We start from the raw sequence: 17,073 nt of genomic DNA on the forward strand, positions 1-17,073 counted from the left end.
TTTTTATCCTTAGGTTTAAGTTCTTGTAATTTTTATGTTCGCCTCTTTCCCATTGTGTTTTGTCTTGTGCTGCCAGTATTGTGCTATCAGGGATTTTCAAGGATATGAAAGCGCCTTCAAGGTGGCGGTGGTGATTGGTGACTCTAAAATGGGGAAGTCGTAGAGCAAGAATACTTCGGTACCCTAACTTCTCTTCCACATACCTCTTTTTCTTTTGATAGCGTTGTCGTTAAAGCGATCAAATTAGTACTACTAAACTATGACAACTTCAGTATTGCTAAGATAGTAGTCAACAAAATAGAAAGAGTAAAATCAATCCTAAGTCCTCTCTCAATGAACGCAAAAATGATTTCTAATAAATTAGTTCTTATAAAAACTATAATAAAGGAGTTAGTTAAATAAAAATAATATGAAAGATAAAAATAAATAAAAGATTAAATAACAAAATAACGAAACATAGAAATGAATAAATTTATAAAAAGATTTAAAAAGATAAAAGCAATGATAAAAAAAAATAATTTTATCTCATTATCTTTTCAAAATAGGATCACCAATGGTTATCTAAAGATTATTGTTTGATTAATTATTGTTTTAGATTTTCAAATTTATCAATGTAAATTCTCAATTAATTTGTTGATGTTCTCACTATTAATCAAAGTACATTCTCAATTAGAAAGAAGAACTTGGTAGATTAATAATAATAAATTTAACCAAAGTACATTTTCAATTAAATATTACTATGTTTAATCCTCTCTATTCTTTTACCTCTTATATCAAGTAAAAAGATAATTAACGAAAGTATATTTTTTATTAATTCTTGTTAAAGTTTTCACTTCTAATCAAAGAATTATTAGCAAAAGCTCATTCAATTACATGAAAATTTCTAACTTTAATCAAAGTTAATTCTCAATTAAAATTAAAAACCCACTCATATGATTGATATGTTATGTAGATTTAACATCATGCTAACTTGCTACTATGTAAAAATAATTACTTTTACTTGATTATGAGACAAAAAAACATAGAAGAATATAAATCACAAAAAGAATTAAAAGGAACAAATAAATTTATTCATTTAACCTCAAAATTCTATTAAGAAATTACAACATAATCAACTCCAGAGGCTTAAACTCCATGAAATGTGAAAGTAACATAAAAATATAATAAGAGAGGGTAAAGGATGTGAAAAATGGTGGAGATGACAAAATTAGGTCCCCCAAAGGGTTTCTAGGCTCCCCCAATGTATTTCCTTAAGTCTCTTTATATAGAAATTAGATTGGGCTTTGTTTTAGAATTTTTTATTATTGTAATATTCTTTATGATAATGTAATATCCTCTAATTATCTTCTAAATAATCTAATATCTTCAAGATATATTTGATTTTTGTGGAGATATAAAAATATTTGAGAAGATCTTTGCTAGATTAAAAAAGATTTGGCTAATATTATCTTTTGATATTTATTGATATAGTTAAATAAGATAATTATTTTAAAATATCTAAAGATATATTTTTCCTAAATTATCTTTTATCATAAACATTATGAATTATCAAAACCCCTTTTGTAGAAAAAATAGAAAGTACTATGTTCATGGTGATAATAATTTAACTTGAAAAGTAAAATGTTAGTCTTAGTTTGAAGAATTAGAAGAACATATTTTAGTAGTTCTAAAACGGTTAGGTGAAAGGGGTAACTCAAAGTAAAGACTACTGGATGGGCACTAAGAGGTGTAATTCCTAAATAAAACATTTTAATATCAAAAAATACGATATAGATTATTTACTTTGAAGTTGAAGTATGTTGTGTGACTAAGAAATGCCTAGAATGATTGTATATATATATATATATATATATATGATATTGTATGAAAATGGATATTTCTAAGGAGAAATGTCTACATTGTATAGTATAATTTATACTTGGTGTAGGGATTCTGACATGAAGTCATCAAGACTCTACTAAATTATCATACTTATATAGAGAAAGAGATTTAGTTAGTGAGAGTTGAAAGAGATTCCTAGTCTACAGGATCAGTACGAAATAGTATTGTGATTTAAAGGATGGAAGAGAACTAACCCAGTCATGGTGATAGTGATAACGATGGTCGTTTTGGGATAATGGGAACTATTATTGTTGATGTTGACTCTATTGTATTAAAAATTTATGACAAGTGCAAAACTTTAAAAAAAACATTGACACCATATGTACACGTCTTTGAAACTAAAGTCTTATAGGTTTATTTGTGTATAATGTTAAAGGACAAGTTCAATGATTAATATTTGATTGAAATTTAATTGATAGAATATGAAATTTTCTATGATGACTTTTTATGACTTAATGAGAATGGATGGTATGAGAATTCGTTGAGTGAAGGCATGCCTGAGAATTAATAGAATTTAGGATTGAATACCAAAAACCTATAAGATCATGTGATATGAATACATTATGATTGTAAGAATTGTATTAATATGATCAGTCCTAAGGAGATGTGTCATATTCAATAAAATATGGTTGCATTAAGTTTGAATTTAAAGAGTGAAGTCATCATAATTTTACTAAACTCTCGTACTCATGTAGAGAATGAGGTTTAGGTGGTAAGAGTCAAAGGAGATTTCCAGTCTACGGAATCAATATTAGATAATACCATGACTTAAAAGGATAGAAAGGAATTAACCTTGTCATGGTGGTTTGGGATAAGAATGATGAACTTTGTATAAATGGAATGTTATTATTGATGTTAAATTTAATTAGAGAAAATTTATGACAGGTGCATGATTAACACTAGTATTAAACTCAATGCATGAGTATTCCTAAAATTGAGTCTAGATTAGTTTAAAGTTTTAATTGATGATTATGACTATATGAGTGGTACGATGTGGTATATTGATTGATGAAGCTAAATTATCTTGAATAGTTACTAAAACAATTATTTAAATATTTATAAAAAATTATGATATAAAGAAGCTCATCATTGATTTCTTTTATAGTGTTTTGATGTCCACTTGCAGTAATCGTATATATGTTCAAATTATAAACGTAAGTAGAATATCTTGTAGATAATGATGAATAGTATATGAAGACTTCAAATATGAGTATGAGAGATTAAGATATATGTATACAAAAAATATAATACATTTCGTAAAACAAATATACACTCCTTGAAGGATCAAACATATATTATATTTATATTAATGATCAAAATATAGCTAAAATAATTAATATTTTTTGTTGTTACACAAAGAAAAACCTATACACACTAATAAAAAAAAGTAGAAAAATGTGATAATTTTAATTGAAAAAATGAAGCCGAATATATTTTTCTTCAAACAATTATATGTTATTTTATGTATTTGGTTGAATATAGCAATAATAAACAATAACAACGTGACTTCAAATTTTATTTACAAATTTAAAATAGTTATATGTGCAATTTATTGTACTTTGATTTAATATTATTTTATATTTAGTTATTTTTCACTTCTAGACAGTGTATGTGACAATAATATTTGAAGTAGTTGTATAATTAGCAATGTAGTAATAAATTTCAACATTTTCATTATTTATTCATAAAAACATATTGAATATAATTTGTACATTTAACAAAAACCAGTTTTTAATACCTAGCAAAGGTTAAAATCTTATAAATTTTAATTATTAAAAATGAATAAATTCATTTTCCCTGATAGCTTGTTTATGCAAAAGGGCAAACACTTTTTTATTTTAAAAAAAATAAGAAAAGAGAAATCAATTCAAATCTCATTTCTTTTTCTCTCACCCTTTGCGTGCTGTGTCATCTTTCTTCTCTTCTTCCTCTCTCTTACCTTCGCCGTCGTCCAAACTCAAGCTTCAAATCAGAATCATTCAATTCAAACCTTCAAACTCAAAACAGAACGGAAAAAACCCTAATCTCATGTGATTTCAAGCTTAATTAACCTAATCCTATCCAAATTAAGCCATGAAATTATCCTAATTAACGGTTGTCCGGTTTCTGCAAACCCCGAGTATTTGATTCTACCAGCGATGCCGACCGTGGCCGTGAAACTCTACAGCGTCTTCTTTAAGTTTCTCCTAAAGAACCGTTTGCAGAACCAGATCCATGCCCCGTCCGAAGAATCCAACCAGTTCGGTGTTACGACCCGACCCGACGAGTCCGTCGCCGCCGCCAACCCCTCCTTCTCAGACGGCATCGCCACCAAAGATATCCACATCGATCCCGTGACCTCCCTCTCCGTCCGAATCTTCCTCCCCGATTCCGCACTCTCTCCCGAACCCAAATCCAAAACTATCTACAAATCCGAACCTGGATCCGCGGGGAACCTTGAAACGGCGTCGTCGCGCGCGGTGCGGCGAAATAGCTACGAGCCCTCAGTGTTTACGCCGCGGGAGGAGACGAGGCGGAGCAGCGCCGGGGAGTACCGGGGGTACTTGCCGGCGGCGGACGGTCGCCGGAAAAAGTTACCGGTGGTGTTACAGTTCCACGGCGGGGGGTGGGTGAGCGGGAGCAATGATTCGGTGGCGAACGATATGTTCTGCCGGAGGATTGCGAAGCTCTGCGACGCGGTGGTTGTGGCGGTCGGCTACCGGCTGGCGCCGGAGAATCGGTTCCCGGCGGCGTTTGAGGACGGGGTGAAGGTGCTGAATTGGCTGGCGAAGCAGGCAAATTTAGCGGAGTGTAGTAAGTCGTTGGGAGGGAGGAAATTTGAGGGTCATCACAAGCATATTGTTGATTCTTTTGGAGCGTCAGTAGTTGAACCTTGGTTGGCTGCTCATGCAAATCCATCAAGGTTGTAACTCACTCTTTTCGTATCACACTCGTTTGATTTATTTCCACATGGATTTTGTAGATTGATCTGTTCGTACATTTTATAGTTTCTGATTGCGGGTGATACTGATACGAATATGGTGGTTCTTGTTGTGATTGATATGAATGGTGCGGTGTTTTTTTTTCTTTGTCTTCATTGTCTTTTCGAAGTGTTGATAGTCATTAGAGAGTGGAGAGCAGTGTATCAATCTGATCAAGGCATCTGAGTTAGGGAGGAGGTGACAGGTTGAGTAGTTGTGGGGTTTTCAGTTTGGAGGCAGCGTGTTTTGGTTGGATTTGTTAATCTGATGTTTATCGCAAATGAAGTCGAGACCGATTTGTTATTCCATAATAATTATAGAAGACAAAAGTAAAAACTATAAAATAATTTGAGTTTCTCCTAGAAACAGTTTTATCTAATTTCTCCAAAAGTTGATTTTAATATGGTAGAAGTTTGATTTGTTTAATTTTTTTATTTATGTTGTTGTAAGTGTTTGTGGAAAAATTTATCTAAACAGAATCTTAGTGTTTTCTAGGGAGATGTCTTTAGAGTTATTCTTTCACTTTTGTTTTACTTGTTTGATTTAGATCATTTTAGGGAAGTTTCGGACTTGAAACAATAATATGTATTCAGCCTTGTTTTACTGGTTAACCTGTTTCCCTCTTTAGTTTTCTTGAATAAAATTACATTTTGATGCATCATGTGCCAAAATATAGATATGTGCATATATATGGTCTGGGATTCTCAGTTATTGCAGAGACTAGAGAGAGCATTATGTTTAACGTGATGAAATTCCTTATCTTTTGGGGTTTGAGGTTACTGTTAGGTTTCTAATCAAGAAACCTAAAGAAAACCTCACTAACACACGCACAGGGCTCACACTGAACACTGAATAACCTCCATACGTATTATTAACAGCAAGAAAGTCAGATACAGGACAGCTATAGGAGCCTAACCTCCCCCACAGGAATAACAAATCCTGTACAAAGAATACAAGTAGTCCAAAAGTGTCTTTCAGCAGATAACTACTACCTATATATACAAGTCTAACCCGCGCCCTTTCTAACTGTTAAGACAGTTAGAGTAACTAACTCTACTAACTCTTCCTTCTCCTCTCATAGACTCTTAGTCTCCTATCATTACCGCCTCCTTCTTCAACAATCTTGTCCCCAAGGTTGAGCTCCGGGTATTGGTCTTGGATGACCAATCTATCTTCCCATGTAGCGCCTTCTCTCCCACCTTCTTGCCATTCGACCAGGACTTGGTGTACTACATCTTCTCCTTGCTGTAGCTGACTTTCTTCTATAGTCCTGATTGGCCAAAAGGTTGGCCCTTCTGCCTGCAATTCTATAGGGGATTCCTTCTCCGCCAATTTGTCACCCACTGCTTGTTTTAGTTGAGACACGTGAAATACTGGATGTATACGAGCTGAATCGGGTAGCTTGAGTTTATAGGCCACTTTTCCCACCCTCTGCAACACTTGATACGGTCCAAAATATCTGGCCGAAAGCTTGGGATGTATTCTATTCGACATGGAGGCCTGTCGATGAGGTCTAATCTTCATGTAGACCATATCACCTTCCTTAAAGCTGATCTCCTTTCTTTTCTTGTTGGCCTGTTGCGCCATTCTGTCTTGGGCCCTGCTTAAATGGAATTTTAATTGTTTAAGTGCCTCGTCACGCGTCATCAAATCTTGTGCCACCGCTTCCACAACCGTTTCTCCTGGAATAAATCTGCTGAATGATGGGGGGCTACCATACACCGTTTCAAACGGTGTGCAACGTGCTGATATCTGGTAACTGGTATTGTACCAGTATTCGGTCCAAGACAACATTTCATACCACCCCTTTGGCTATTCCGAACAGAAAAAACGTAGGTATCCCTCAACAATCCTATTCACCACCTCCGTCTGCCCATCCGTTTCTGGATGGTATGCAGTGCTCATTTTTAGTTGCGTTCCTTGCAACTTAAACAATTCCTTCCAAAATATGCTTAAGAATATGGGGTCCCTATCACTCACAATCGACACGGGGATCCCATGCAATCTTACTACTTCCCTTGCAAATATTTCTGCTACTGTCTTGGCCGAGTAAGGGTGTTTTAATGCTATGAAATGGCCATATTTGCTCAATCTGTCTACGGCCACAAGAATCGTGTCATGGCCGTGTGATTTTGGAAGTTTAACTATAAAATCCATGCTCACCTCTTACCACTTGTGGAATAGGTAAGGGTTGTAGCAGCCCTTGGGGGGAAGCAGCCAAGTATTTATGTTGCTGACACACCTCACACCTAGCAACGTAATCTGTAACCATCTTCTTCATGCCCACCCAATATAATGATTGGGCGATTCTTCTATAAGTGCGGTAAATTCCAGAGTGGCCTCCTATTTTAGTTACGTGGAATTCAGCTAGCAGCTTAGGGATCCATGCTGAACTCGCAGATATCACCATTCGACCCTTGTAGTGCAGCCTATCATTCTCCAGTGTATAAGCCAGATGACTATCGGGGTTCTTCTTAATATCATCAATCAGCCTTTTTAACAATTCATCCTCCTCCACTTCCTTCAAAACGTCATTAACATCTGGCCAGAATGGCCTGGATATCAAGTGCAACTCCCCTTCCTCCGTATTACCCTCTTCTCTCCGAGATAGAGCATCCGCCGCTCTGTTTGTGCTCCTTTCTTGTAGACGATTTCAAAATCATACCCCATCAATTTAGCCAACCAATTCTGTTGGTTTTGGGTGACTATCCGCTGCTCCAAGAAGTATTTCAGACTTCACTGATCCGTATGAACAATAAACCTTCTCCCTACTAAGTAGGGACGCCAATGCTGAATGGCCATGACTAAAGCCATCAATTCTTTTTCATAAATTGATTTGTTCAGTGACCCTTTAGATAATGCTTTGTTGTAGAAAGCAATGGGTCTGCCCCCCTAAGTTAACACTGCCCCTACGCCCCCACCTGAGGCGTCACATTCTATGTGGAAAGCTTGCTGGAAATCGGGTAATGCCAAAACTGGAGCCGTGGTCAAAGCTGCTTTTAACTTGGCCATGGCGGTGCTTGCTGGTTCTGACCATGCAAACTGACCCTTCTTCAATAAATCGGTCAGTGGTTTTGCTATCCTTCCATATCCCGACACAAAACGCCTATAGTATCCTGTGAGGCCCAGGAACCCACGCAACTCCTTCAAACTCCTCGGTTCGCCCCATTCTAACACTGCTTTCACCTTATCCCCATCCATTTCGACCCCCATTTCAGAAATTTGGTGGCCAAGATAGCGAATTCGTTGCTTCCCGAATTCACACTTCTTACGGTTTGCTACCCAACGTTACTGTTCAAGTACTCTTAGCACTAGCTCCAGCTGCTCTAAGTGGTCTCTCCATGTGGGGCTGTACACAAGTATATCATCAAAAAAAACTAGCACGAATTTCCTGAGATAATTCTGGAACAGCTTATTCATCGCTCCTTGAAACGTGGCTGGCGCATTCATGAGTCCGAAAGGCATCACCAAGAATTCAAAATGACCCTGCTGAGTGCAGAAAGGGTACATCGTCTTCATTCATTCTGATCTGATGGTAACCAGCTTTTAGATCAATTTTGGAGAAGTACTTTGCCCCCTTCAATTCGTCCAAAAGCTCTTCTATGACCGGAATGGGAAATTTATCAGGGACGGTGGCCCTGTTTAAGGCTCGGTAGTCTACACAGAAACGCCAACTACCGTCCTTCTTTTTCACCAATTTTACGGGACTAGAAAATGGGCTCGAACTGGGTCGGATGAGCCCCGCCTTCGTCATGTCTGCAACTTGCTTCTCGTTCTCGCTTTTCATAAAATGGGGATACCTATATGGACGAACATTTATATGATCCACGCCCTCCTTAAGTGTAATTTGATGCTCCGTGTCACGTAATGGAGGTAACCCTTTCGTTTCTTGGAAAACGCCATAGTGCCCTGCAACAGCACCTCCATCTCTGCTTTCTGCTCTCCCGTCAAATCACCTTGCCACCCGTCACCCTTCTCCTGCTCCACCACATTCAGACTCCACACTAATGCCCATGACTCAGCATCCACTATCTTGGATAAAGTTCTGGGCTCCACCAGATGTTGCGCCAACGTTGGGTTACCCCTTATCTTAATCTTCTTGCCTTCCACGTTGTAGATCATGGTCATCTCCCCCCAGTTAACTCTTCACCCAATCTTCCCAGCCATGCAACACCCAAAATGACCTCCACTTCCCCTAGTTCAAAAACAAAGAACTCCTCCTCTACTGTGGCTTCTCCCAACTCCACTCTGATTTTCTCACAGCGGCCACGCGTCACCCTTTTGTGCCCGTCCCCTAAACTAACTGAATATGGCCGCGTATCAATCGTAGGCAGTTCTAACTCCTCCGTCAACTTCCGGCTAATGTAATTGTGGCTTGCGCCACTATCTATGAGCACCACTACTTCCCTTTCTCCAATTCTTCCTCTCAGCTTCAGGGTCTTGGGTGTTGTTAACCCTTCAGCGGAGTAGGCGGATAACTCCATGGGTTTCTCCTCTAGGCTACCCACTTCTTCGATTGCATCTTCTTCCTCATCCTCCACTAATAACAACACGCGCAGGCTCTTCTTAGTACACCTATGGCCGGGTGCAAACGGTCCTCCGCAACGGAAGCACCGACCTTCCTCCTTTCTTTTGAGAAATTCTGGATATGGTAGATTTCTCACCATCCGTCCTCTGTTTTTGTTCCCGACTGGTTGACCTACTCTCGCATTTGCATGCGTCGCCGCACCATCCCTTCTCACTGATCCTGTACTCTCCGCTCTCCCCGTTTGTGGTGTAGTGTTTCAACTGGGTTCCGATCGTAGCACACTCCCCGTTGATCGTGTTCCCAGTAGGTTAAATTTGAACCCATTCCCGTATCCTGCTTGTGCTTGCATGATAGCCTCCTTGACATCCCGAGCAATCCGCATCGCCTCCATCAACTCCGATGGGTTTTGAATTTGCACCTGGCCCTTCACATCTTCACGCAATCCCGCAAGGAAGTAACCCAGTACCTACTCATCAGGTATGCCCCTCGTCTGACCCATCAACACCTCAAAATCACGAACGAACTCCTCCACCGTACCTGTCTGGCGTAGGGTTGCCAGCCTCTCGAACACCGTTCCCCTAAAACCTCCTCCAAAACGGTTGATCATGGCTGCCTTCAGTCCCTCCCATGATCGATTTCTCACTTTTTGCTTCCAAAAGGTGAACCAATACGCCGCACTCCCCTCCATACTGACGTATGCAATTTCAACTTTCTCATCGTCGCTCGACACCTTCTGTATATTGAAAAATATCTCGGCTCTATTGAGCCAAATCAGGGGTTCCGCACCGTCAAAAGTGGGTAACTCCACCCTTTTCCTCCATGGTTTTTGTTTGTCACTCCCAACGCCGGTTCCTCCGCCTTCGATCTCCCTCACCACTCTTTGTCGATTGTCATTCACGAAACTATCATCGAAACTCCCTTCTGCCTGATCGGCTTGCTTACCCAAAATCTTCATGATTTGTTGTAAGTCCCGCCGTACCGCCGCCGATTCCGCCTTCATCCCTTCCATCGTTATCTTAATCGCTTCCAATCTCGCCTCCGTCGCACTCTCCATTTCTCGCGTCGTCCCCCAAATTTGGATCCGGCAGGTCGGACCAAATTGTTAGGTTTCTAATCAAGAAACCTAAAGAAAACCTCACTAACACACGCACAGGGCTCACACTGAACACTGAATAACCTCCACATGTATTATTAACAGCAAGAAAGTCAAATACAGGGCAGCTATGGGAGCCTAACCTCCCCCACAGGAATAACGAATCCTGTACAAAGAATACAAGTAGTCCAAAAGTGTCTTTCAGCAGATAACTACTACCTATATATACAAGTCTAACCCGCGCCCTTTCTAACTGTTAAGACAGTTAGAGTAACTAACTCTACTAACTCTTCCTTCTCCTCCCATAGACTCTTAGTCTCCTATCAGTTACGGTACGTTGTTCGAGTAGATATGGTTTTCAAAAACCATCACAATATCTTTTTTTCCTTTACTGTTTATTTAATTCTTTAGGTTCTAATCAAATGAAATCTTTTACTTGTGTATAGTTCTATGCTACCCTTTCCTTGGTAGAATAACATGTTTTCCCATCTCACTTTCCAAATTGGGATTGGTTTGTGTCTATAGAAGGACTGAGCTTCATTTTTATCCTATGTAAGACAAGATATTTTATGGCATGAATTTATTAACTTAAATTGTGTCTGTAGCTAATTATCCAAGTTCTTTGAACTTAACATTCTAGAGAAGCTGATTGCAGAAGGCGTAATAAGCTTCATTGCATCTTATCTAAAGACATTATGTTTGATGACATAAATTCATTCACTTTTAGATAATGTCTGTAGCTAATTAACCTAGTTCTTATAACTTTGTGATTTGCTGAAAAACACAAATGTCATTGAGAGAGAGAGGGGAGGTAAAGTGATGATGTCCTGAAGAGTATTTTCTGGTGGATGTCACTTGATGTTAGCATAGGCCATCCTGATGGGAAATTAGAGGGTTTTGATGATAAAGGGAAAAAGGCTGGTGGACCAAAGGTTCTGAAACACTGGTTTATGTGAAACTTTTTCTCGCTGGACTTGACCTTTTTTGATCTCGGTCTGATGATTTGTTTTCTACATTGCCAGTAACAGATTTCAGTTTTTTATTATATATATATATATATATATATATATATATATATATATATAGACACACACACACATAATGGGATCCCATCTTTCCCTTTGGAATTTCTGAGTTTATAATTTTGTGTTAAAAGACATATTTGAAATGTACAAGAATTTGTCTCAACCTTCGTGATGCTAGTGTATTCCAGTATATGAACGTAGTGCTAACACTTATTGTTGGAAGTCCCATATCGACTAGAGATAAGGCCAAATTATAATAATTAAGTGTGGTGCAAACCTCACCATATAAGCCGGTTTGTGGGGTTGAGTTAGGCTTAGAGCCCACTTTTTAATATGGTATCAGAGTCATGGTTAGAACCTATCCTAGCTAGTTCTATGTGGGCATTTCTGTTTCCACCTGTTGTTGGACCGCTATCGGATTGCTCATTAAGTCTACTATCACACTCGAGATGTCTATATCTCGGCGTGAAGGAAGTGTGTTGGAAGTTCTATATCGACTAGAGATAAGACCAAATTATAATAATTAAGTGGGGTGCAAACCTCACCATACAAGCTGATTTGTGGGGTTGAGTTAGGCTTAAACCTCCTTTCTAATACTTACAATCAACTACTAGTATATTGATTAAGCTACACGTGCTTATAATGAAGCCTATTATTGTAATGGCTTCACAGTTGGCATGAACCTTTGATTTCCTTGTCATTCTGTGTTCCATTTTGTGCACTGTTTTAGAATTCAGTTTATCTTAGTATTGACTAAGAATTTCTGATCGTGATGAATCTTTTCTGCGTATATCTCTACATACCTACATTAAGATTTATTGGTGTCTCCCTTTAACAACTTCAATACATACAGTGAAACTTAGTCTGGGAATCATTCTTATTCTATTTAATTTCCTGCTGTTAATATTCTATATTTAAATTTTTCTTGAGAATGTAAATTTTCAAATAGTAAATTACGTTTTAGAGCATATATTAGTAGGCACTCGGCATCTAAGTAATTTCTGGACTATTGATTTTGCAAAGACTTGATCTACCTCCTTTGGACATGGACGTAAATGTTATGGAATGCTATTCCTCTTCATAACTGGTCTTGTTTGAAACCGAAAAAAGAAAAAGAGAGAGAAAGTTGAAGGCTAACTTGGTTTGTAGATAAGCTGTTGTGTTTTCTTTTAATAGTTTTTTTTTGTTGGGAGTTATGTGATCTACTTTTTCACTGGCTTAACCTTTTTACTTTTCTTTGGTATTAGATGTGTTCTTCTTGGTGCGAGTTGTGGTGCAAATATTGCAGACTATGTGGCTCGGAAAGCTGTAGAAGCAGGTTCACTTCTGGACCCGGTCAAGGTGGTGGCACAGGTCCTGATGTATCCATTTTTTATTGGAAGTGTGCCCACTCATTCTGAAATAAAGTTGGCAAACTCTTACTTTTATGACAAGGCCATGTGTATGCTAGCATGGAAACTATTTCTACCAGAGGGGGAGTTTAGCCTAGACCATCCAGCTGCCAATCCCCTTGTCCCAGGCCAGGGACCTCCTTTAAAGCAAAGACCTCCAACATTGACAGTGGTGGCAGAACACGATTGGATGAGGGACCGTGCAATTGCATATTCAGAGGAGCTTAGGAAGGTGAATGTTGATGCACCTGTTTATGAGTATAAAGATGCAGTCCATGAATTTGCAACACTTGACATCCTTATCAAAAGCCCTCAGGCCCAGGTTTGTGCTGAGGACATTGCCATCTGGGTCAAGAAATATATTTCCCTTCGAGGTCACGAATTCTCATATTGAGTAGGATATACCAGAAATTAAGAGGATGATCGGTGAGAAAATTTTTTCCTCATTGAAATTATCTAAAGTCCGCAGTTCTGCTACCACCGGTATATACATGCCTAGGGGCATGTGATTATATCACAAGATTTTTTTCGATGGTTGACCGGTTCCGTGTTCCCTCCACCTGTCAGTTCTTGTTGTAAGATAGAGTTGTTTGAGAGCGGATTAGTTGAACTAGTGAGAGAGAGCCTTTCACCTCATTCACTCTGCATTTGGAATCCCCTGTTCCACTATTCCTTGTGTATTATGATGTACTGTTTCTCGATATAAAATTTAGTTATCAATTCTTTTAGCGTTAGGGTCACCTGAAGTAGGATCATTGTTAATTAATTTTGTACAAGATACCAGCTTATTGTTCTTCAATATCATAGAGATTTCAGATTAAAAAACAATTTCCCTTAAGATACGTTTTAGTGATGCTCTCTAGGATCAAGATATGGAGTTTCTTTAATAATATTAGCTAAAAGCAAGAGCCAATTTTGCTTAGTTTACTTTGTTGTACACAATGTTAGCAATCGAGGACAATTATTCCATCGTTATCTTCTTGTTGATTGTTAACTTTTAGACGTTAAACTGCTATAAATATGCTATGATCTTCACTGGATTCACTCGGTTATTATCACAAATCTTGAGGTAATTGCCCGCCTACCCTTGAACTCCTGGGGTAGGGAAATCATATGGAGGTTGAATCTATGAATTGAACCTCTCATGAAGCAGAGAGATGGTGTAGGCTGTTTATCATGGTTAAAACTTAATACCATCTTCATACCCAAGCTAGACAAACCAGTTTGGCTTGCAGGTCTCAGTATTGGAAGCACTTTGAGGGCATGGGAGCCACCACTCTGATCCAGTGGGGTCTGGACAGGTTCACAATCTGTCACTCATTCTAGGCTTATTTGATTAGGTGGAATCTCTGTTGACTGTTCTGTAACCATGACTATACCAAACATAGTTATGGCTGCGGGAAGGGTTTTTCTTTCTGTACCCTTTAAAATTCTTTGCTCACCCCTTTCTGTTTCAGAATAACTATTTTGAAATGTGGGAATATCAATTCTAGAATAAAAAAGAGTGAGCCAAAATATTTTATAGTGTGCAGGAAGTTGGGGCCATGTGGGAACGGTCTCGTGTTTCTTTCAACACTAAAGGAATGTTATGAAAAATAGAGGAGAATCGGTTGTACTTGTACATTTTGTATCATATACGTATTTTACACCTGGTTTGAGTAAGGTGAAAATATGGTTTGTTGAGAATGTATTTGTGTTGTTTTGTTGCCCAAAAAATATCTTAACGTTTCTGGGAAAATGTTGATAGGTTTATTATTAACCTATTTTTATCTTACTATTGTGATGATCATTTTTTACTTCAGTAACTTACTATTTTTCACGTTGAATTTGGTTCAATTTCTTTAAAAATGCACTAATATGATCTTTTCGAAAAAAAATTGACGGTAATAACGTTACCTTAGAAGTGACATTTCATAATCATGTTATGAATAATGGATTACATGTCACTAATAATTTCGATATCATTAATTTGGGAGAAGAGATTATCACTAGATTGAAAATCATGAAACAACAGAAAAAATATATTAATTTATTATAATCCTATCCATACTTAAATGAAATATAGTAAATTAAGATTCTGAAATAAAAGAATAATGTTTGTTTATAAATATTTAATATTAAAATTCTTCATCACTATTCTCTATTAAGGAATACGATAATGTGGCAAAGTAGTAAAACTTCGTTAAATAATCATGTAAAAGTATTTGGACTGACGTTGTGTTTTTGTAAGTGCTCTTTCTTTTGTGTACATTCTCGTTTACTAGTTTTATCTTTATAAACATAATTAATTTCATTAGTTACTGTAATGAATAAATACAAAAATTAATAAAATATAACTACTTTACGTATATGCTTTTTTATAATTTTAATATAGATTTAATAATATTTTTATTTTAATAAATATTATAATAATAATTAGTTTTTAAATACATATTATTTATAACTGTTTATAATTATATATATGTTTTGGTTCGTGGGGTTGAAGTTAATAGTTATCATTCACTCATATTGGAAGTTTACATGGAAATTTACCTGTAGAGGATTTGTTGCCCGCAACCCCTTCTGATATGGTGTTATTGTGATCGCACAGTGGACGGTCATGACTCCTACTTCTATTTTGACTTCTGCTTCTTCGTCGGTTATGTCTTCGATAATCATCACAGCAGGACGCCGTTCAGGACTTTGCCTTCGAGGAGGACTCCTTTCAGGACGATCAGTCTTAACGTACCATTGGAGGTGATCCACTTGGATCAACTTCTATATCTTGTCATGAAGGGTGGAGCACTCCTACATGGTATGTCCCAGGTTTTTATGATACTGACAGTGCTTCTTATTGTTGACATTCAAGGGTGTATACTGATGGAACTTCAACCCTTAAGGAAGATCTTTTGGTCGAGACTTGTTCCTTTATCATCATCACCCACAACTTCTTTCCCTCATTCTTCTCGCCTGCGACTTCCTGTTATTGCTTCTTCTGGAAGACACTCATGTCTTCTATATGCAAGAACTCAACTACCCGCTTTTGCAGCTCATCCATGGTTTTAGGTGGCCTAGCGCACATGCTATCGCGAACAGTCCTACTCTCAAGGTTGTTGAGGATGAATTCTTGACTTACATCACCTGCCAAGTGGTTTTTTTGTAACGGTCTATAAAGGTTCTTAGGGACTTGTCCTTCTTTTTCTTAGTATTGACCAACACAAGATGTGTTAAGCTTTGGACTTTGTTGCCGTGTACTACCAACCGAATAGGGTACAGTTAATGGAGAAGCTATCCACTGTGTTGGATGGCAAAGTATTGAACCATGCCAACGTCTCCCATTCAGAGATAAGGATAAGGCCCTACACCAAATGAGAGCGCTTGCTGAGTAGAATGCCATGGTGTGGGAGAATGATCGCAGATGGTCATCGGGGTCAGTCAACTCATCATACTTCTCGAACACAAGAGGCATCAATCGCTCGGGCATGGATGCCTCCATGATGACAATTGTGAAGGGTAACAAACCCTATGTCTGCATAGTTTTCATTCTGAGAGCTCCCCTACTCGCTCCTGTGTTTGCCTCCTAGACTGTCTTGGTCAGTCCCTTATCCCACTTGTTCACGTTTGACAGACCAACCTCGCTCGATACAAAGTGTTAGGGGGTTTGTTCTTGACGCATGGCTGCATTCTCATCCCTCAACGCACCTATCGCAACTTCATGTCTTCTTTGCATCTCTTGCATTTATCTTTGCATCTTCTTAATAAGCTTTAAGGGGTCTTGCTTGCTTGTCTCTCCTGTCAGGTCTCACGGTGGGTGTCAAAATATTTTGGTTTATAGGGTTGAGGTCAACAGTCTTCCAAACTCTATTCGTCCAACTCCTAGCACAGGTCATCGTTCGTCCTTCATTCCATTTGGTCATACTGGGAGTTATATGTAGAAGGTACTTCGATGTCAAAGTTAGCAAAGATTCGATAGTCTAACAATAAATATATATTAAATATAACAAACCTGTCACAATACCTCAACTTGTATTTGTAGATTTCGAGATGGGCTTTAGATTAGTGTCGACCTAATTATGATCCAACTAATAATGATCGTGCTTTAGCATAAGTTAATTATTCCAATCTTAATTCTTGTTTAAGGTTAACCGCTCAATTCTCGTTATTCGACTGAGCGATTTGCTAGATGTTCTTGAGTGATGGAACCGTTTGATCCTAA

At 38.0% G+C, this 17,073-nt stretch overlaps 1 protein-coding gene across 1 annotated transcript; it reads left to right on the forward strand.

Moving 5' to 3' along the window:
• Positions 1–3,735: 3,735 nt before the first annotated feature.
• Positions 3,736–13,607, forward strand: LOC108345589 (probable carboxylesterase 11). Its single transcript, XM_017584200.2, has 2 exons — positions 3,736–4,783; positions 12,735–13,607. Exons 1-2 carry the CDS (start codon positions 4,020–4,022, stop codon positions 13,270–13,272), a joined length of 1,302 nt encoding a protein of 433 aa, XP_017439689.1. The 5' UTR covers positions 3,736–4,019; the 3' UTR covers positions 13,273–13,607.
• The last annotated feature ends 3,466 nt before the right edge of the window (positions 13,608–17,073 follow it).

The sequence above is a fragment of the Vigna angularis genome, chromosome 8 (genome assembly GCF_016808095.1).
Source record: "Vigna angularis cultivar LongXiaoDou No.4 chromosome 8, ASM1680809v1, whole genome shotgun sequence".
Lineage (NCBI taxonomy): Eukaryota > Viridiplantae > Streptophyta > Magnoliopsida > Fabales > Fabaceae > Vigna > Vigna angularis.

Excerpts from the sequence above, each read along its gene's own strand:
- LOC108345589 (XM_017584200.2), top strand. The coding sequence starts at position 4,020 with ATGCCGACCGTGGCCGTGAAACTCTACAGCGTCTTCTTTAAGTTTCTC. Across the intron at positions 4,784-12,734 it reads GCTCATGCAAATCCATCAAG|ATGTGTTCTTCTTGGTGCGA; the intron begins GTTGTAACTCAC and ends CTTTGGTATTAG.